At 39.9% G+C, this 22,996-nt stretch overlaps 1 protein-coding gene across 1 annotated transcript; it reads left to right on the top strand.

Annotated features, from left to right (window-relative positions):
• The first annotated feature begins 13,897 nt into the window (after window positions 1–13,897).
• On the top strand, window positions 13,898–17,250 carry LOC147328041 (CD276 antigen homolog). Its single transcript, XM_086297417.1, has 6 exons — window positions 13,898–13,964; window positions 14,047–14,400; window positions 14,745–15,068; window positions 16,071–16,178; window positions 16,740–16,772; window positions 16,965–17,250. The coding sequence occupies exons 1-6, from the start codon at window positions 13,898–13,900 to the stop codon at window positions 16,988–16,990; spliced, it is 912 nt and encodes a 303-aa protein (XP_086153543.1). The 3' UTR covers window positions 16,991–17,250.
• Window positions 17,251–22,996: the final 5,746 nt, after the last annotated feature.

Genomic DNA, 22,996 nt, shown 5'->3' with positions numbered 1-22,996 from the left:
CAGACATCCCTGCATCTCTGTGTGGCTGATTTAAACACAGGTGAATATCCAGGTGAGTATTTACCATAAGCCCCAGCGGCCGACACTCCAAAGATAAGCACCCCAACAGCAGCGCATACAACAGACTGACAAGCTTGGCTTTCACCAAACCACTGAGACAGGACAGGTGGACAGGATGGAGGGACAGTTAGGACATTTATAAGACATTACAGCATCAATTTTAAAGAGAAAATGAAGCCATAACAAAGATGTTATATTCATTCACATGTATCCAACTTATGCAATCTCATACAAAGCCTCTGCCACAATTTCTACTGGTACCATTTACTTTTTCGCTAGCACTGTCCAATAGGTAACATTTTATATTGGCTGCTGAGGTTATTGTGAGGGCAGTAGAGTATTTGCACTGAAAAATGCTCTTAATATTTACTCCAAATTATTAACCTACATGGCAAAAAGGAAATGCAGAGATCATGTAAAAGCAGAATTCGTGTCAAGGTTCTTATTGAATTTAATTACACTGTGCAGGTGTTCCTTATGAAGAGGGTGGTAAATATATGCTGATAACCACATGTTTTAGATAATAGCTTGGGACCTTTTTGATAACAAACACATTATCTGAAATCACTGACAAGTATACTAAAATACTCATATATTCGCATGTTAAGAAGAATGATTGTCAGTGAATGTATTCTGTTGGTTTTCTTATTAAGACAGAACATGTGATAAAGTATTTCAGAGCTTAAGTTCACACATGATGATCCACGGATATGACAATGTTAACTCTTCAAAGATTCGGGTGGCGATGTCCTTAGCGTTCAAGCTGTTAATCCACCGAACCAGTCAGTTGAGTTTCTTGCCTGAAGAAGATGACTTGGATCTCCATAGAGCCGAGCTGACAGAGGAAAAAGCAAACACAAAACTCAGAAAGCAACTAAAAGCCAATCATCTAAATGTTTGTCACAATCCATTTTGTTCATCGTCTTGCTTGTGTTTCATACCAACAGACTACAGAGCGAGTTAAACAACTGCTACCAAGACCTTTACACAGAACTATGGTTTCAATGCATCTTTTATAGATGACTCTTCTCTGTCATGAGGGAATATCAGAATCAAACATTTAAATGACTTTGTCATACTTATCTTCAAGCTAAAAAATATTGAAGACTTTGATTATCGGGGGTCAATCTAGCAGTAATGTAGTTGGTAAACAGACTAACTCTTACATAGTGCTTTTCTACTCTACTTGAGCACCCTGCCTCCTGAGCTACAGCCATCCCATTGCAAATGTTGTTGTTTTTTTTTCATGAGCTTAGAATAGAGGCACAAACATTTTGGCATAAGTATTCTTCAGTAAAACTGGGAGTAGTGAAGTATAAAGCAATAAAAGTCCAAGATGTAAAGAGAGTATAAAGAGCTCCACAGAAACACGTCTACTCTATTCGGTGCTCACTGGCGCCCCCTGTTTTTTACACCTTTGACCCTCTATAGAAACAGGGGAGATTTTACAGTCCCCTGTCTCCTCTTACAGGGTCATCTAGAGACTGCTCCTTGCCTCTTCTCCCATCCTCATATACATGATCAAGAGGCTTCACAACCTGTGGGATTCCCCCACACGGGGTGTCACCCGCTTTCTCAGAGGCGTAGCTGTGTGTGCAATAAAGTTAAAATTCAATGCTCTTCCACATGTGTACCCTTTAAATGACCCAAAAGAGATATTACAAAACAAGTAACCAATATTATAAAACAAAAAGACATTTCCATTACACAAACCATACAGGAAGTCGTGCTCGCTGTCTTTCCTGTCTCTGTGTATATATACTCTGTGGTTTGAAAAAAGAGCCAGTATATGTTGGCACTGCTGCAGCTACGATATCTCTCTGGTAGTATGTCCATTTGCTTTTCTTACATGTACTTTTTAAATGTAGTGTACTTGTAATCCTCACAAGACCAGCCAACAGGGATTTTTTAAAGCGTGCCTCTTTGTTTGACTTCCTTGTTCACATACTGGCCCTGTGGTTTAAATTAATGTCATTTTAATGTTTGACATGTGTCTCACATAGTAGCTCCATAACCTGATATTTAATCAGTGACATCTTTCTGATGGACAGATGTCTATCTTATTATATATTTACACCCTCTGTTCAAACAGTCTTTCTCTTTCATGAAAGACAAACTCATTTTGCACATTTCATGGTTTCAAGGTGTGAAAATGGCTGGTGGTGCATTCACACTAACCTCAAAGCGAAGTTTTACATTGTGTTACATGCATAAAAACATTTGCTCCTGATAACCAAGCGAATCAGCTAAATTTCAGGCAATAGCTGAATGAAGTTACTGAAACATATTTTCAGAGCTTGCAATGAAACCTGTGATGTTTAGAAGGGATCAGGAAATCTGAGGTAGCAGCAAACAGGTAGAGTCCAGGAATAAAGTTAGAATTCCTTATATTCTTTGTGTGTGTGTGTGTGTGTGTGTGTGTGTGTGTGTGTGTGTGTGTGTGTGTTTATGCACTTGCATTTGTTAGACCTTTACTAGTCTTCAAAAGATAGTATTAATTAACTATAATAGATTTATCTCCATCTCTCCAAATCCCAGGACACAAAACATCAAAAGTAATTTTTCACCCTTCAGTTTGATTCATAGGGGCAGATCGCTGTACATCAAAACAAATGTGAACTTATCACCATATGATAACTGTTACTTTTTAAACTATTATTTCAGGTAAAGAAACATGGCTTCTAGTGGCATCCTTGTTTTCAGTTTCACTGCCCTCTGTGTCACTGCAGTCAAGAGTGGTGGTAAGTTCTTTCATTATTTGAGAACAAGCATGAAAGGTGTGTCCTGCTCATATCACCCCATCTGTCTTTTTCTACAGGTTTTATAAATGTGGAATGCAAAACTGAAAATGTGGGATTCCACGGCCAACAGTCACTGTTAGAGTGTATCATCCGGACAACAAAAGACGTACATGATCCAATTATACGTGTGGTCAGTTGGAAAAAACTGGCCTCTCCAAAAGATGAAGACGGCCTTCCCTTAGTGGCTTTTGTCAAAGGGAAATTAGAGAAAAAGCCAGGCTACAGGTTTGCTGATCCATCCTGGGACGAGAAAAACATGAATGTATCTCTGCTCATCGCCAAAACCTCAGTAGCAGACGAAGGACTTTACAATTGCATGGTGATCACAGACAGCGGTGATGACAAAGCGGTCACCACCCTTAAAGTTCAAGGTAAAACTGAAACATTTTACAAGGTTTTAGCACAGACTAATTATCTTTTTAAATGAATAATTTATACAAGAAATTAAACCTTTTAACAACTTCAGATGAAATGAAGTTTGATTGGTGACAACTTCTTATTACATGTCAGCTACTATCGCTATCACCAGGTCTGGGCTGGGACATGTCCTGGTATTTTTTAGTCCATTTAAATATCTGCACATATTCTCCACCAGTGCAGAGTGCCTCTTCAAACAGGCTTTAAGCCTGTATGATTACTGGCAAATGATATTGACCCGTCAGTCCACCAGTGGGTATCCCAGATTACCAGTCCAACCCACATCTTTTTAAGGTTTCATGTTCAGTTTATTGACACTGCTATAAAGCCCTGGCTGTCATATGTTCCCCTGCGTGGCAACTGATTGCTCAGTCTGTAGGTAACGGAGCTGCAGCAAGTTTATTGGATTTTCCGGCAGAGTCGGACTGATGCTGGCATGGAACTATAAGTTAACTTTGTGTGTACTGTGTTTCAGTATTAGTATTCATATTAGTTTTCACATTAGTATTCAATGGTATTTACATGCTAGTATTCATATTATTCATATTAGTAGTGTCAATGTAGTATTTCAGCATTATATTTCTGATCAGAGTTATTTCTGCAAGGTATGTTGTTACAGTGCAGGGTTACGATCAGATTTTGTTGTGTTATTTACCTTTATATTTAGGTTTATGAGCTACTAAATAGTTGAAAGAAACATTTAAATATTTTCTACTTATACATACAGTATTCCATAACCGTTTTTCCACTGGCCACTCCATGCGCTTGATCTGTGTCAGCAATAAACCGTGACATCGTCAAATGTCTCTGACAATCGAGCATTACAGGAGAACAGCACTGATAACACATTTCAGAGACAGTGGGATTTTGTGTCCAATATAATAGACAACGCAATGTTCAGTAATACAATGAAATACTGTTCAATAATTTCAGCCACAGTTAAATTCAAGACCATGCTTTAAGTTAAATTTGAAACATGTTGCATAGACATGTATTGGTTAAGGATTTGAACAATCAAATGCCATAATTCATAATTCAACTGTAGAATAGCTTTAAAGTTGAGTTAAAAGGTTTATCTCGAGATAGTCAAACTGAATGCCAGCATATTGACACAGATGGGCTGCAGGATCTTGCCCAAGAGGTAGAAATCCAGCCAGAGACAAGCCCTGCTCCATTACCTACCTTCACTCCCACATGGGGTGGCAGCTGAGGTGAGTTTCTGTTGAGTGTCCTGAGTTCATGTATTATTGTGAGTTAATGAGTGACTTAAATCACACTTTATTTCCTTTCAGAGTTAGCAGTCCATGTGTCTTTCCTTTAAATGTTTAAAACCCACAGACACACCCAGAGTAGTTGCTTTTCTGGTTGGCTTTGTTAGGTGACGGCTGTGTGCGGACAGGGATAGGACCCAAGATGCAGACTCCAGAGAGAAACTTAAACCAAAACAGCTTTAATGCTGAACTCAAACATAACATAACTAGAAAAAGGTCAAAAATAAACTAACACCGGCGGATTGACAAAACACACAGCAAAATAAACAGTAGATCGCGACGCAGACACTAAGAAACACAGGGCTTAAATACACAGAGGGAGCAATCAGGGAATGGGTAACAGGAGGGAAACACAGCTGGGACAAATCAGGCCTAACGAGACAAGGGGAAGCAAAACCAGACACATTAACATCAGACATGGACTTTCAAAGTAAAACAGGAAACATAACACAGACTCACATGCAGGCACTACAGAGGGAACAGAGATGTGGGACCAGGGCAGACACAAACACTGACTGAACACGGGGATATAGGAACTAAGGATACACAGAGACGTGAACTAGACAAGGGGATACAGGTGATAGGGGAGACAGAGCAACTAAAGAAGACAGAGACATAAACCATAAGACAGAACTCAAAGAAACCAAAGACTAGAAAATATAAATAATATAATAAACTCAAAAACCCTGGGTCAACGACCCAGGCATCCTAACACTCGGGGGCCGGACCAGGCGGAACTGCAGATGCCGGACCAGACGGAACTGCAGATGCCGGACCAGACGGAACTGCAGATGCCGGACCAGACGGAACTGCAGACTCGGAGGCTGGACCAGGCGGAACAGCAGATGCCGGACCAGACGGAGCTGCAGACTCGGAGGCCGGACCAGGCGGTGCTGCAGACTCGGGGGCCGGACCAGGCGGAGCTGCAGACTCGGGGGCCGGACCAGGCGGAGCTGCAGACTCGGGGGCCGGACCAGGCGGAGCTGCAGATGCAGGACCAGACGGAACTGCAGACTCGGAGGCCGGACCAGGCGGTGGAGCCGGTGGTGGCTGAACGGCCTCGCCAGAACCATCAGCAGACACTGGGACGTGCTGGCTGGGTCCTCCCAGACCCCCAGCTGACGAGGCAAGAGGCTGAACGGGCCCCTCGGATCCTCCAGCAGGAAGAGACGGCTGAAGCGGTTCCTCGGACCCTCCAGCAGAGACAGGAGGCTGAACTGGCCCCTCGGATCCTCCAGCAGGAAGAGACGGCTGAAGCGATTCCTCGGACCCTCCAGCGGAGACAGGTGGCTGAACGGGCCCCTCGGACCCTCCAGCGGAGACAGGTGGCTGAACGGGCCCCTCGGACCCTCCAGCGGAGACAGGACGCTGAACGGGCCCCTCGGACCCTCCAGCGGAGACAGGACGCTGAACGGGCCCCTCGGACCCTCCAGCGGAGACAGGAGGCTGAACGGGCTCCTCGGGCCCTCCAGCTGACGAAGCGTGAGACTGAACGGGCTCCTCGGGCCCTCCAGCTGACGTGGCGTGAGACTGAACGGGCTCCCCGGGCCCTCCAGCTGACGAGGCGTGAGGCTGAACGGGCTCCCCGGGCCCTCCAGCTGACATGGCGTGAGGCTGAACGGGCTCCTCGGGCCCTCCAGGTGACGTGGCGTGAGACTGAACGGGCTCCTCGGGTCCTCCAGCTGACGAGGCGTGAGGCCGAACGGATGACCGAGGAGAAGAGCGACGGTGGCGTCGCTTCCTTTTAGACGAGGGAACAGGAACCGGTGGAGAAACGGAGACCTCCTCCTCATCCTCCGACCACACAGCCGCCAGAAAAAAGGCAGGCGAACGGACAGGCGAACAAGGTCCCGGCTGGCGTGAGAAAGGGGAGGAAGCCTGCAGTGGCGATGAGGCAGAGTGTGCGTTGCCCTGCGGCAGCGGTGGGGAAGATGTAGTGAGGGAGAGAGCAAGCTCACTAGCCCTGACTTGCTCTCTCCAGGCAGTTATGGTGTTCCCCAACTCAGTGTCCTTAGCAAACTGGCTAAGCCGGGGATTATGCCGAATGATGGCCTCCACCGCGCTCAGCCCCACTGCCATGGTCCTTAAATCCGAGGACTGGGCGATGCGGTCGAGCAGGCTAACCAGCCGCTCCATCTCGCCGCTGAACTCTGAGAAAAAGGAGTCTGCAGGGTCCATGTTCTGGTCGCGATCTTCTGTTAGGTGACGGCTGTGTGCGGACAGGGATAGGACCCAAGATGCAGACTCCAGAGAGAAACTTAAACCAAAACAGCTTTAATGCTGAACTCAAACATAACATAACTAGAAAAAGGTCAAAAATAAACTAACACCGGCGGATTGACAAAACACACAGCAAAATAAACAGTAGATCGCGACGCAGACACTAAGAAACACAGGGCTTAAATACACAGAGGGAGCAATCAGGGAATGGGTAACAGGAGGGAAACACAGCTGGGACAAATCAGGCCTAACGAGACAAGGGGAAGCAAAACCAGACACATTAACATCAGACATGGACTTTCAAAGTAAAACAGGAAACATAACACAGACTCACATGCAGGCACTACAGAGGGAACAGAGATGTGGGACCAGGGCAGACACAAACACTGACTGAACACGGGGATATAGGAACTAAGGATACACAGAGACGTGAACTAGACAAGGGGATACAGGTGATAGGGGAGACAGAGCAACTAAAGAAGACAGAGACATAAACCATAAGACAGAACTCAAAGAAACCAAAGACTAGAAAATATAAATAATATAATAAACTCAAAAACCCTGGGTCAACGACCCAGGCATCCTAACAGGCTTTGGATTGTTGATCGTAGAATGGTTGGTTGCACTGCTGTTCTATAGAAGGTGATTTCTGCTTTTTTTTCTTTTTCCAACTTTGTTTTATTGATTTCAACAATGACATACAAAGTTAGCAACAGCAAAGTCAATCTTGATTTCAGAACAGTTGTATGTCCATTATACCCTCCTATAGAAGGTGATTTCAATGTGAGTACAGATCACTTGTTCTTTGTTTTGGTTAAAATGAATTGATGCGTTGTATGTCATTAAATGAACTGCATCTACTGACAGACAAAACCACATGTAGAACTACTGATGTTTTAACAATTCATCCATCCATCCATCACTTATCTGAAATCTGGTTGTTTTGGCATAAGGCTAAGCAAGGTGTTCCCATATACAATGGGCAATATCCCCACTCAGCACTTCTCCTCCCTGACCAAACAAGGCCTGAGCCAAGCGCTGATTTTCCCTTTTGAAGTCACCAGACAAATTCCGAGAACTCCTTTAAGGCTTAAAGCCCTTTACCCTCCCTCCCTGAACTCCTGCCACACATGAGTTTTTGCTTCCACAAAGGCTAAACCTGCAGCAAACCTGCAGAAATTCTCCTTTTTTCTTCAGCCTGGTGATTTTCCCCACCAGCCGTGTTCACCCATGGCTCCTCATGTTGGTGCCATGACCAGCATGGTTTCAATTATACAGTTATACACAACAACACCCGAGAGCCACCTCTGCAATGAGCTCAAGACAGAAAATGACTCTTATTCAACGCAGAACGATAAACGCATGAACAAAATTAAGCCAACAATAATAAACAAAACTAAAGCTATAGAATAACAACAAAAAACAAACAGATCTCAACACCAGTGTTTGGGTTTATCCGTCTACAAGTAATTTAAATTATTTAAAGTCTTTTGCTTGATTTGATTTTCAGAACAGTTTTACATCATGAAATGTTTGACTAGTTCAGTAACACTTTGAGATATATAGCTAAACTCACAAGTGAAAGATTTATGATCTCAAATCTTTTTGAGCTTCTTGAAATAAGTGTTTGGAATTTAGCCCCTAAATTCACCAGCTTTACATGCTGCTCATTACCAACGATTGACACTATGGACTAACAAGCCATTTGTGCAACAAACTTTACTGTTTCTTCTGATTTGTCCTTTCAGAAAGTAAAGTTTCACACTGGACATCCACTTTCTTGATCTTGGGAAAACATTTTGTTTTGGTCACATATCATGAACACTTAAAGGTCATCTGGCTCCATTTCAGACACTTACAGTGGGTATCCAGTCACTTTGCATGTCATGAACTTGTTTTTTCATGGTTTTTACATCTCCCTATGGTAAACACTTACATAGTGTTATAAATCTTTAAAGCTGATCAGTAGGGATGGGTACCGGTATCCGGTGCCATTATGGTTCTGACATAAACGGTAGTAACCAGACCGAAAAGCAATGCACATTTCGGTGCTTTTTTTCCCTGAGATGTCACACACTTTGAATTCTAGCCAATCATTTTACCTTTCCAAGGGTAGTAGGCAGGCCCAGGTACGTACGTTCTTTTAGAGCAGAGCTACAGATTAAAAATGCCCAAGGCGAAGCGGTCAAAAGTCTGGCTGTACTCCACAGCAAAAGATGCAAACTCAGCAGCCTGCAACAAATGCTTTAAGGTGATACTGTGCAAAGGAGGTAACACCTCGAATCTGATGAAACACCTGGCGACGCATAGCGTTTTTTTAAAAGCCGAGAAATGCGCCGTATTTGATAGCTTGCTGCGAGACCTCACACCGAGCACATCTACTTCGTGTGTCGTGTCTGTTATCGGACCCGGAGTTAGCAGCCGTTCTTCTCTGTGTGACTAGCTTAATGTTGTCTGTGTGTAATTTACATTGAGTAGGCTAACCACGTTATTAAATTAATGCATGTAAGGTGAACTAGCAAACACCGTTGTAGTTACATGCGGCTGTCTTCTTGTTTGATGGCAGATGCTCCCTTCACCCTGGCCAAAAAGGCTAAAATGACCAAAGAAAAAGAGGGAAACAGCTAAACATGAGAGGTTTTTGATTAAAGTTTGTGGTTTTTCTCCATTGTTTAAGCACTGCTTCCAGCCAAGAGTGATACCATATATGCCCTATAGCTGCAGAAAAGGCTAACATTGTTATCTTTTTACAAAAAGAACAGCTAAACATGAGAGGTTTTTGGACAAAGTGTGTGCTCTCCATTCTTTAAGCACCGGTTCGAGCACAGTTTAAGCACCGGTACCGTTTCAAAAGTACCGGTTTGGTACTGGTATCGGATAAAACCTAAACGATACCCATCCCTACTGATCAGTGTGTGATTCCTACAACTGAATCAGAAGATGAAACAGGTGTGTAAAAATAACATTTTGTTTTATTAATGTTTCCATTATTACTCTGTAAGACACTTGTAATAGTAGGCATATACATTTTTAATATCTCACTGTAATGCCCCCCCCTCTGCAGGAAGCACCAGATTCCAGATGCACATACTGAACTGTTATATCAAGGGATGGGAATAAATAAGAATTTAGCAATTCCGATTCCATTATTGATATCACTTAACAATTCTACTTCTTACTGAGATTTCAGGCTGTGTTGAAGAGTAAAAGTGGTCATACCAAAAATAACTTTCAAGATCGATAGAAATGTTTAAACATTTTTTTTTGCTTTGTTTACTGTATTTCCATATACATATATATGTATCTTAGCAAAATATAAAAAAAAGACTGATGCAGAACTCAGCACAGTACTGTAACTCTGATCTTAAAGCTATGTAAATTAAAAGATTAACTAAAATAGCCTCACTTCTTTGGCCTTATTATTATCCATGTTGCACTCTACGTAATTCATAATGTGAATGAATGACATGAATTAAAATAATTGATGGTGATCTGATTCTTGTGTTTTTGCTTTTATATTGTTTGACACATTTTAGTCATTTCCTTTTTTAAAAAAAATTTAAATCATTTAATCATCTTTTTTCCTCATCTACACATTTCATTGTATCTGTCTTGTCTCTGACAATGATTAGACATAAACTCCTTTCATACCAGCTTGCACTACCACTTTTTTAAAATAGCCAACAGTCTTGTTTTCTCTTCCTTCACTTATCTAAGAGTAAGTGAAGTACATGTTCTTGTACTTGCTTAAGGACATGTTCATACTTAGAGTGCCCTCTAATGGATATAACTACATGGGCACTTCTTGATGCGTGCTCAATCGTCCAGGTAAATAAGTCCCTTTCTGGCTCTTTCTAATAAAATTCCTTCCGTTCTTTTTAGGATTTCTCGGCTTATGCTGACTTCCAGTGCTTACAGCTAAACTTTGTGTCATTTGGTTACAGCCAAAAGTAATATAACTCTTTTGTCTTGCATGATGAAACACATCATCACTTCATTTTAAATCATTCAGGAAACTGTGCTCGCTGTCTTTCCTGTCTCTGTGTGTATTTATATACTCTGTGGTTTAAAAAAACAAGTCAGTATATGTTGTCACTGCTGCAGACATTCAGGTAGTATGTCCATTTACTTTTCTTACATGTACTTTTCATATTTATATATTTAAGAGTTTATTTTGTGTTTGATTTCCTTGTTTACATAATGACCCTGTGGTTTAAATTAATATAATTTTAATGTTTGGTATGTGTCTCACAGAGTACTTCCAAAAACCTGATATTTAGTCAGTAAGGGTGGGTTTTAAAAATTGCATTGATTTTAGTTTGAATAATGCGATAACGATTGATGAAATCTTGAATTGATTTTTCTGGTCTTCTTTTTCTGGTTCAGTGAATTTTGGAAACTGACTAAAGTTGTTGCTTCATAATGTGAGATGTCTGCTTTCAGCACCCGACGGCACCCACACGGACATGCCGTCAGGTGTAAACGTCACTCATGAGTTGCCTCAGAACTTTGCACAACACTGTAAATCTGAAACTTTTTTCATACCAGCTTGCACTACCACCTTCTTAAAATAGCCAACGATCTTGTTTTCTGTGTCTTGCCTTACTCTTTGGTATTCCTAAGAGAGTAAGTGAAGAGTAAGAGTAAGTGAAGCACATGTTCTTGTACATGTTTTAGGACATGTTCATACTTATAGTGCCCTCTAATGGATATAACTGCATGGGCACTGTTGCATTTTATCCTTATCACTAAACCTATTTTCTTTAAAATTATGAAAATGGTTTTCTACAGAATTTAAACATAGGTGTCATCATGTTCTCAACTCTATGAGATAATCACATGAAAAAAATAACTCATAAGGTTTTACTTACTTTACTTCAGCACAACATCAGTTCCTTGTCTTTAGATTCCAACTTAGCTGGAATCATGTAGTTTATTACATGATTCCATGTTTACCTTTTTTAATCTCTGAGATTGAATGTGCTATGTTAAAGCTCACAGATTTAATGATTTAATAGATTTTGTTAAAAACAAAACAAAACATATACACACCACTTACCCTGTTAGTGTGGGGATGACCACTACTCTGTGGTGTTTGGAATTTTGCAAAACTGAAAAAAAAAACAAAACCCAAAAAACAAATTAAACAGACACAAACTATCTACACATATAAATTAAGGGCTCTTTCTAATAAACACATCATCACTTCATATTAAATCATTCAGGAAACCGTGCTCGCTGTCTTTCCTGTGTGTGTGTGTGTGTGTGTGTATATATATATATATGTGTGTGTGTGTGTTCTGTGGTTTAAAAAAAAGTCAGTATATGTTGTCACTGCTGTAGACACGATACCACACTACTGACGTTGAAACAACTAGTAGCTCAGCGTTCCAAAATTCAGAAGAAGGAACGGCTAGAGATCGACAAGGTACAACACAAATGCTATGGCAAGGGGGAGCCAGGACGAAGTATCCAGGTCTTGAAACCTGGATACTTCGTAGCTGGTTACCAAGGCTACGTGAAGTACCCTTAGATCAGGGGTGTCAAACTCAAATACACAGTGGGCCAAAATTCAAAACTGGAACAAAGTCGCGGGCTAATGTTAATATTTATTGAAATATATTTATTCCTCCAGATATAAGAATGAATCTTTTCTTATGGACTCAAACACGTTTTGCTGAAAAACTGAATATGGAACAAGCAAAGCTTAATACTAAACAATATATATATTAGCTGTATAATACCAGTAGGCCAGCTCTAATAGTAATTTGGTATGGCTTCGCGGGCCAAATGTAATTAGGCTGCGGGCCAAATTTGGCCCGCGGGCCAGAGTTTGACACCTATGCCTTAGATGATGTGTATGCAGCACTATGGACCACGACCAATACCAAGACTACCCAGCTGATCTACACTATGGCAGCAGTGAACAGTGAGATGCTTGGTTACAAGTTGAACAGCCACAAGGAGCAGTACCCTCCATGGAGAAGGAGACCAGAGGTCAAACTCAAGGTAGAACAGAGGGAGGTTAGCCAGCTATGGGAGCTGCAGAAAGAAGTACAGCAAGCTGTCCATACCTGAGGCCTTGGAAACTGCAAAGCAAAGACTCACAGCCTTGGCTAGCCGCTTGAAAAAGTTTACCAGAGAAATAGAGGTATACTCTCAGTGGCAGGGGAACATTATGAGAACTTTCACTTACTCTTAGGTTTCTGTTTCTGAGTCCATACATATTATGATGACAGGTTTGACCTGACCAGGTTTAATCAAAGAAATTATCCACATCTGCTCATTCTGCTTAAAAGATGGGCAAGATGGGAGGTGAGGTTAGTGAAAGAGCAAGTGTGGAAGTGACACAAGCATAAAGAGGAGTGCTAGCATAGTTAGAGAGTCATTTAACAGTTTTTCTGTTTCACCAGAAGCATCAATATTGTTTAAATGTATGCTTACACACAATTTTCCCTGGTTTGAGTGCAAGAGGACACATAAATAACTTGGGGATTACATCAAGAAGGACATGATGCACCATTAGATACAAAATTCTGCCAAATCCAATATGTAGAGCTACACACTCTCACTTCTCTTGGATAAGAGAGTAGGAAAAGTAGCTTTTACTTTGAATCACTTAAATGCATTTTGCACCCTGTTGTTTAATTTGTAAAAAAAAACAAAAAAAAACGTCACGGTGGCACGGTGGTTAGCACTGTTGCCGCATAGCAAGAAGGTCCTGAGTTCAATTCCACCATCAGGCCGGGGTCTTTCTGTGTGGAGTTTGCATGTCCTCCCCGTGTTTGCGTGGGTTCCCTCCAGGTACTCCGGCTTCCTCCCACCATCCAAAGACATGCACCTTGTGGGGATAGGTTAATTGGATAATCCAAATTGCCACTAGGTGTGAATGTGCGAGTGAGTGTGAATGGTTGTCTGTCCCTGTGTGTTGGCCCTGCGACAGACTGGCGACCTGTCCAGGGTGTACCCCGCCTCTCGCCCTATGACAGCTGGGATAGGCTCCAGCGCCCCCCGCGACCCTGAAAAGGATAAGCGAATGGATGGATGGAAAAAAAAGCAGATCCCTTTGATGTAAAACAGTTGCAAACTGAGCCTGTTAATTTTAACTGTCATTTCAGGTAAATAATCATGGCCTCCGGTGGCACTCCTTTATTCATTTTCATTGTCCTCTGCATCAGTGCAGTTAAGATTGATGGTAAGTTTATTCATAATCTGAGAACTTAGTGTGCTCTCTACTCATGTAACGTCACATCTAATTTTACTTTCTGTTTCTACAGATTTTATAAAAGTGGAATGCAAAACTAAAAATGTAGGACACTATGGCCAACAGTCACTGCTGGAGTGTGTCGTTAAAACAGGACAGTTTGTAACTGATCCAAATATTCGTATGGTTGCTTGGAAAAAACTGACCTCTCCAGAAGACGAAGGTGATCTCGTGTTGGGTTTTAATAGAGGGAAATTGGACCAGCCAAAGAGAGGCTACAGGTTTGCTGAACCATCATGGGACGAGAAGAACATGAATGTATCTCTGCTCATCACCAACACTGCAGTGGCAGATGATGGAGATTACAAGTGCATGGTGATTACAGATAGTGGTGATGACAGCATAGTCACTAACCTTGAAGTCCAAGGTAAAACTGACATATATTACAACATTTTAGCACAGACTTATTAAATCAAGATTTTAAATAAGAAATTGAATTACATTTTTTATCACATATAAAGGACTATGGCTATTACATATTATTATTATTATTCTTATTTTATTTAATTAAAAACAAAGTGCAGTCTTCATCTTTGTAATTACGTTTTTATTTCTTTAGCCAAATACAGCACACTACACCTGAGAAAATTACTGCTGACAGCTTTTACATATCAGCTATTATAATAATCACATCTTTTAAAGATGTTATTTTATTAATGTCAAGGTGCAATGTTCAGCTCAGTGATTGTGCTTCCCATTTTGTCTCTGCAGCCAGATACAGTATCTTGACTGTATACTCCATCCCTGAGAAAATTGTCCCAAATACAGACAGTACCCTGATCTGTGAGTCTCGTGGAGGCTACCCACAGGGAACAATTCACTGGTTTGATGAAGAGAAACATGACTGGACAGGAAGCTCTGAAATGGAGGTGACACAGTCAGACGATGGTTTGTTTCAACTCACAGGCAGACTCCATTTGTTTAGAGGATCCACTTTCCAGAGGTATACCTGTGTTGTGTTAAATGCCAGTGGAGTCAAAGAGGATGAGATCATATTTGAAATGCCAGCACCACCAAGACTAACACCTCCTTCAGGTATACTTTATTACACAAAATTATGCACCACACGTGATACTTTATATCATATTCCCAGCAAAGATGCCCATGCCCACAGCTGGTAGGTGTGTTCAGCTGTGTGAGCAGGGCAAACCCACACATTCTATGTGGATCTCAAGTGAGTGTGCACATACAGGGTCCAAAGCAGTTTTGCCCTTTGGGGCTCCCAAGAGGGAATTCTGTGGACATCCACAGTTAATGACAGAAACCTATGGGGAGCTCATGAAGAGTAGCTACAGTGAGGAGTTCTTGTGGGGCTCCCCACAGTGCCTCCAGTGCATGGCCCAGGGCTCTGATAGGGGATATTTGCTGGGATATACAATCAAATATGAGAATTCATCTGTAGAATAAGTTTGTATTTGTGTCACATCAGATTGTATTGAACAATAAACTCTAATAGACTTAGAGCTTTTTATTGTCATTGTGCAGTTTCTTGCACAGTGAAATCGGCTAGCTGGACCACAAAGGTGCAAAAGTAAGAAGAAGAGAAACCAATATACAACTAGGGGGGAAAAACAGTAAAGGGTTTACACATTTAAAAAAATATAAATTGTATTTCAATTCTCTTTTTTACGTCTAAAAAAATAAAACAGATGTTTCTGACCAACATCGTATTGAACACTTAAAACAGTCTGGTGTTAAAGGCCAGACCAGACTGGCTAATGCTTGTTGTTTTATAGAAAATTCCCCCACCCGTTCATTAACTATCCCAGGCGCTCTCCTCACAATCCTATTATCCGTCACAATACTGCAAGTAATGCCTGCCATTTTGTTTCTTCTTTACTCTCTACTTCTACATGATTATTGTTTCAAAATAAAGGAAATGCTCAATTTGTACATTCCCCTCTGACAGGTAAAGAGACATTGAATGTAGTTTAGTATATTATAACAGGGAGAACTAAAAGACCAACAATTATCATGTATTCTTGTGTTTCCTAATTTTAGAGATTAGCTCACTATTTTTTTCTGTTGTTGGACAAGGTCCAGAGCCAATAGAGATCTGCAAAATAGTTGTCCGTCTGGTGGTAACTGGTTCACTGATGGTAGGATTGCTGTGTGTGCTGTTGTTCTACAGATGGAGAGCTCAACGTGAGTACGCGTTCCTCGTTTCTCTTATCTGATGGATTACACCTGTTTAAATGAACTGTCTTTTTAAGAAGAATCACATATAGAAAATAAATGTAACTATCCAGAATTGTTGATGTTTGAACATATTTAATATTTTAGTTTTTCTGAGAATCAAGACCCACTGTTTAAAAACTCCTTTACAATTTAACTTACCACAAGGTGCTCGCTAGATGTATCCACTGTAACATTGAGAAATGCCACTAATCAACACATTATTCAGCTGTTAATGTTGCTACTCATGAAGGAAAATTCTTACAGGCAAATGCTAAAGTGAAGATGAAAAACCTGTAACACCTTTTTTTCAGGATGGGAAAATGCACTCCTTTTGTTATTTTATTGGATTAAATGAGGCTACTGTAAACTTTAATCAAGTTTAATCAGGTTACTTTTTCAATAATTTTTCTTAATAGGCATCATAAGCTGTCTCATACAGGTGATAAAATACAAGTATAGATATCTACAGTAATTTTTTTTTTTTTTACCAAATACTGTCTTGTAACTTTTTTTTTCTCTTTTTGACAGAGGTCCAGAAGTGCTCTACTGAACCTCGTACGGGTACGTAAATCTTTGGATATACTGGATTTACTGCTCTTCTACTTCCTTCCTCCAGTATCACACTGAACATTTCCAGTTTTCAAAAGGCCAAGACTTCTGTTTGAGACACTTACAGCAGGATATCCGTCTGTGCTTGTATGTCCTGAACGTCTATATAAGTAAAATCTTAAACAGTGTTTTAAATCATTCCAGTTTACAGACCTGAAGTGAATCTGTAGGCAGGTATGTACATCACAGTAATCTGTCTGTATTTAACACTTGGTTTTAAGACATCATTCAGATTGTGATGTTAAATCTTTCTGTAGATTGCACTTCTCACATGTTTACAGGCCACCATATACTAATAAGAATACCAACATGCATCAAAATATGTATAAGACAAATACATATCAAAAGTCTAATGCCCTAATGCTGTTTCTTTGTCTCTCAGCAGGAGGCACCACACACCAGATGATTATACTGTATCAATTTAATGCAACACTTCCTTATTCGCTATTTGCGCTATTTGTATTTACCTATTGCAAACACAGTGTATAACCAAACATACCCTGTATTACTGCGATTTAGCAGACAACCCATAAGACCTTTATTCACTTAAACTCTGTATATAAAGAATAAAGTCTTGAGCTTAAAAAAACCCATCTTTGAATCAAGCCAAGATCAACGAGGCAGGGAACCGTTACAGCCAAGTCATTTACAAACAATCACACCAGACTAGAAAGTGAAGACTTCTGATTTCACTTGGTTGACTGAGGAAATGTTTGTGTACATATAACACAATCATGTGTTGTCCATACAGTAATTGTATTGCTTTGCAGTTAAACAGCATTTATTTGCAGTTAAACAGCATTTATTCTCACTTCCACTTCTCATGTTTATTATATATTTTGGGGATAGCACCACGTTGTTATGTGGTATGTGTGTAAATCTGTTGTTCCCAACACATACAGACATACAATGATCTTTTTATGGTTTTATAATGCTTTACAAAATATATATTAACGTCACTTAGACAATGATACGGAATACGTAGAACTGTCTAAAGCCTGAATAACTGATGGAACTGTATGTTTGAACTGTGGCTTGACAGAGCAGTCAAGAAATGTTGGCCTTACTGTTATATGATGTACACTTCTCCAAAAGGGCATTAAATGGACTTTCCATCCCCCAGCTCGCTCCCTTCATGGAGGTGTATGGGAAAGACAGGATCTGTGAGAAAAATTCTCAATTCCACCTTAAATGTACAAAGTCTTGATGAAGAGGGTCTCAGGACTGCTTTATGTGAAGCTGAAGCTTTTTGAATGCTCGTCCCACAAAGGCTTCTACAAATCCAAATGACCTTGAAGCACTTACCCAGAACCACCTGTTGCTTCTTAAGACTGCACCATTACTACCACCAGGATGTTTTCAGAAAGATGACATATATGCTCACCGCACATGGAAATAAGTCCAATATATGTTGGATTTATTCTGGAAATGTGGATTAAGGAATATCTTCCACAACTGCAACAAAGACAGAAATGGTGCAATCCAAGACGAAACTTCATGCCAGGACACATTGTGTTCATTGTTGATGGTTCAGCACAATGGAATTCCTGGATAACTGGAAAAATTGAAGAGACAATTCAGGACAAAAAAGGATTTGTTCTTAAATAGAGCTATAAATAAAGTCTGTCTTTTGCAGGAAGCAGAGAACTTTAACAAACTTGAATTACTTAATCATCTCCAAGTGGCTTACTTTTTTTACTTATGGGTTATTAACTTCACAGATGGTGAACCGTGGTGTTATAAGTAGTGGTACTGGTCAATTTTGCACTACAGGGTAATTGGAATTCTTTATAAACCAGCAAAAGTTGTAAGACTTGATTATTTTGTAATTATGATTTGAAGAAGAATAATTAGGGGCCAGTATTGTAAGAGCCAAATTGAATGTTTATGTTTTGTTTATTTGTTCTGGTGGCACAGGTGTTTAGATTTTCCTGCACCTCAGGTGATTACATTGGGGTGTTATTTACCTGACGCTGGCGCACTAAACAGAAAGTACGGGTAAGTGTTGGGGTCTTTTTGCAAACTTTTCTGATGATTTTTTCAGAAATCCATCAGTCAGAACATGGTATATTATGTTTAGCTGGAAGCTAGCAAGCTAACGCCAGGCTAACTTCCCATTACGTTAAATTTCATGAGTTCTGTTTTCACGGATGCCTGGATTTTGAACTTAATTGGTACACCTGGTAGAGCAGCCACACTGACCATTTTATTAAAGATGAAATAATTTAGACAGTTTGTAATGCTAAGTGATACCGCAGTGTTTGTTTGACTTTGGGAGCTGAAGCAGAGTTTGGACCCGGAATCGGCTAATGTCGTCAGACTTAAAGACCGGGTTACTATAAGCTATGCAGAGCGAGCCCTCTTATTAATAAACAATCTTTGGTCAACCATGGAGGCGCGCATGCCGCGTCATTCCCTGGTTACAGCAGCCTGGGGAAAAAAAAGATTTCTTCAGCTATTGGTTATGAGTTTTACCTTCTTGTTGTGTTTTATACGTAAAGGAGGAACAGGTGCGCAACATGGCTAACAAAATTAAGCCAGAGGAAAATCCCAAATCTGAGTACGGTGAGCTGATGTCAACTAGAGATGGACCGATCCGATATTACGTATCGGTATCGGTCCGATACTGACCTAAATTACTGGATCGGATATCGGAGAAAAATAAAAAAATGTAATCCGATCCATTAAATATCACGAAAGCACCTCACAAAACTTGCAACACGCCGTAACTCACCTCAGAACGTTAGCACGTCGGCGCAGTATGCATCACGAGATAGAGCGGCTGTGGCATGCGGGACCTGTCGGTGGTCTGGATAGCATTTGGAGCTTCGCTAGCAACCCGGCATTTCATCTCCGACAAAGTTATCCCCGAGAGAAGTAAAGCAAGTGTGTAAGTCCATCTCTGAATGTTTGTAAAGCATTCCTGCGTTAAGCTTAACAAGCGACTGCCTCTTCTCGCTGCTACTTCAATCATGAAACTGCTTAACGATCAGCTGATCGGCTTTTCTGTCGCGAGTCCGTGTCTCTAGTTTGCTTTTGGCCCATTTTGCACCAGAAAGAGGAAACCAGCGGCTGAACAACAGCAGCACGTTTAAGCTTGATCAGCTGTTGTTAGAATGTATTTAATATTACTTTCTACTCGAGGATCTTTTTCTACGTAGCTGACGGCTGGTAACTGTGCAGGGGCGGATCTAGCAAAGTTTAGCCAGGGGGGCCGATAGGGCATTAACAGGGAAAAGGGGGCACAAAGACATACTTTTCTTTCTTATTCTCATTTAAAATGTCGAGCTTTTAATAAATAATTATCTGACACCCAAAGTTTTAATCTGATGTAAAAGGAATAGAAGTCCATTACTGTATATAGTAACTATTAAGTCTAATATATATACCCTTGTAAGCTATAGTACTTTTTCCTTTGGGAAGGTACCATCTGTGCAGTCTGCAATTCTGTTGAAGAAAGATGTTGAATCTATTTAATATTTCTTGAAAAATAATTGATTTCTGTGCATTTTTTTTCACACTGCATCAAATTAAGGTTGATTACGTCGATTAAGCATCATGAGGTGGAGCGTGAGGGGTGGTTCCCTATTTTTTATTTATTTATTTTTGTTGTTGCTGGGAGTTGGAACCCTATTAGTTAGGTTGCTTAATATTTATGCTAAGTACTCTTTAAAATACCAGAATAGGGAGGATGGTGTAGGTTTAAGTTTATTAGATTGATCAGTAGGGCTGCTCAATTAATCGAATTTTAATCACGATTACGATCTGGGCTTTCAACGATCATTAAAAATGACTGAGCCGATTATTAGCCCCTCCCTCATTTATCCGCGACACCTTAAAGGCCGGTCCGTGAAAATATTGTCGGGCATAAACCGGTCCGTGGCGCAAAAAAGGTTGGAGACCGCTGATTAAGAGGACCCGAGGGAAGCTCGGAAAGCTAAGCAGAAGTTATTTGGAGAGTGACTGCCGTTGGTTGAAAAGAGTTTAAAAAAAAAAAAAAAACTTCAGTGGTGTTGCACACTATTTTATATTATTTTTTTAAAGTCATTGTTAACCCTTTAAAGCCGGTCAGAGCAGCACGCTCCATTTTGTGTAACTATTTTTAAATCCCCGTAGAACCTGAACCGTGTAAGCTAGCGCAATAATTTGTTTTGCATATGAAACCGGAGGAGTTGTACTTACATTTTATGCCATCAGCTTGTCCTCAGTCACGGTTTCGTTCCACATATAGCTTTGCAAAAATTGCATAAAAAGCGCTTGCAGGAACAAAAACATAATATTCCAGAAACACGCTTTGCCGATCCTATCAGCTGTTCGTAACACTTCCCACAGTGAAATGATGCACATGCTGTTTTCTTTGCAAATTTGCATCATAGGATTGTTTTTTGTTTTTCCTGCAGTATATAAAAATTGCTGTATCTCCAAAATAAAACTATGAAGACACTCAAAATAAATTTCCTGTGGTGGGAAACTATTTTTTGCAACTTTATTGTATTTAAAGTTTTGAGGGATAAACCTCTCCAAGTAGAAATATATGTAAACAAAACAAAAGCGATTTTCAATTTTTTTTGTAGTTTATTGCACTTTTTTGCAATTTATGTAATTACTATGGACTTAATGCATACATATTATTAAAATATGGGCTATAACAGTTGTATTGATGTATAGCAACTTGAAATGCTCCCACAAATGGCACTACAGCATGTAAAAAAAATAAATAAAAATAATATAAGCTCTGGTGGACTTGGTTCTATAGTAGGTCTTAAAGGGTTAAATAAATATCGTCAAATAATCGTGATCTCAATTTCAGTGAAAATAATCGTGATTATCATTTTTGCCATAATCGAGCAGCCCTATTGATCAGTATTGCTGAACTATGAAATATTTTTTTTTGCATACAGGTATAACAGAATAGCTTTAGTGTAGTTGTTGTTTTAAACTTGAGTATGAACTTATACAAAATGCAGCAAGATATTTGTTGATTAAAAAACACTATATCGGATTCATATCGGTATCGGCAGATATCCAAATTTATGATATCGGTATCGGACATAAAAAAGTGGTATCGTGCCATCTCTAATGTCAACCATTGGTGTTCTCAGAGATCTGCTTTCAGCCTTTAAAGTTTCCAATGGCAGCTAAGAGAACAATGGAATAAATGAGTTTAGAGTTAAATGCTTTGTAAGAACTGTGTTCATTTGTTGTTAGAGATTTAAATCAGTTTCTAAATTTTTTTAAATAAAATTATTATTAGCATAAACCCATTGTTTCTAAAGTGGATTATATTTGTATGAGTGTTAGGTTGTTAAGTTCAGTGTTATCTTAATTATCTTCCTGTTTAACAGTAGGCAGTGTATTTTTATCCCACGTGCCAATATTAGCCTAATGAAACTGTTTTATTGTTTTACAGATAACTTAGTTGTAATATGTTTTGACAGTTTTTTTGCTGACAAATCAGGACACCTCAGAAATCTGACTGTAAGGAGAATGACAAAATATCCAAATGGGAGAAAATAAGAGGCTAAAATAGCTTTAAACAAGTGCATCCTATCCTTTAAATTGTATTCCATTATTAATGTCATGCTTAGAATTAACCACAGTGTCAGCTGAGCATGGCCTGATCAGTTAACATTGTTTCATATCAGTCCTTCAGTATTGCAGCATCTTTGAGGCCAAACATCTCCACTTTGGTCATGTCTGTCCAAGGGACACTGTCCCAGAACTCTCGTGATTTGTTCACATAAAACTTTGCAAAATCCTGCTGCCATGTTGTTTTGGGGGAGAATAAACTTCTTATTCCTTTTTCGTTATTTTGCAAATTGGTGTTCGAATAAAACAACCGTGTTTTATTGTAGCCACTGGAATTTCTGTCATAGTAATTATACTGCAGCACATCTATGAACAATCAGCCCATAAAATATGAATACAAGTCTGTGAAAGTTTTCCTTATTCACTTACAAGTAATTCATTTTAAAAATAGGGCCCCTGCTTTTAAAGTTAAACAAATATCACTGTAAGAAATATTTCAGGAACTGGCTAAATAACCCATATGGAAAAAATATATATAAACCTTATAAAGTTTGTATCCGTCTTGTGTGAAACTTGTATGAAAAGCATACAAGAGTGAAAACAGAAAAATTATATAAATGAAACTTGTATGTTCTGGATACTTACTA

The sequence above is a fragment of the Aulonocara sp. 'chitande type north' Nkhata Bay genome, linkage group LG6 (assembly GCF_057382095.1).
Source record: "Aulonocara sp. 'chitande type north' Nkhata Bay isolate Kocher_YH1m ecotype deep benthic linkage group LG6, A_spYH_male_GT1.1, whole genome shotgun sequence".
NCBI lineage: Eukaryota > Metazoa > Chordata > Actinopteri > Cichliformes > Cichlidae > Aulonocara > Aulonocara sp. 'chitande type north' Nkhata Bay.
Note: the sequence above shows the minus strand (reverse complement) of the source record. Positions and strands in the feature narration are given on the sequence as shown.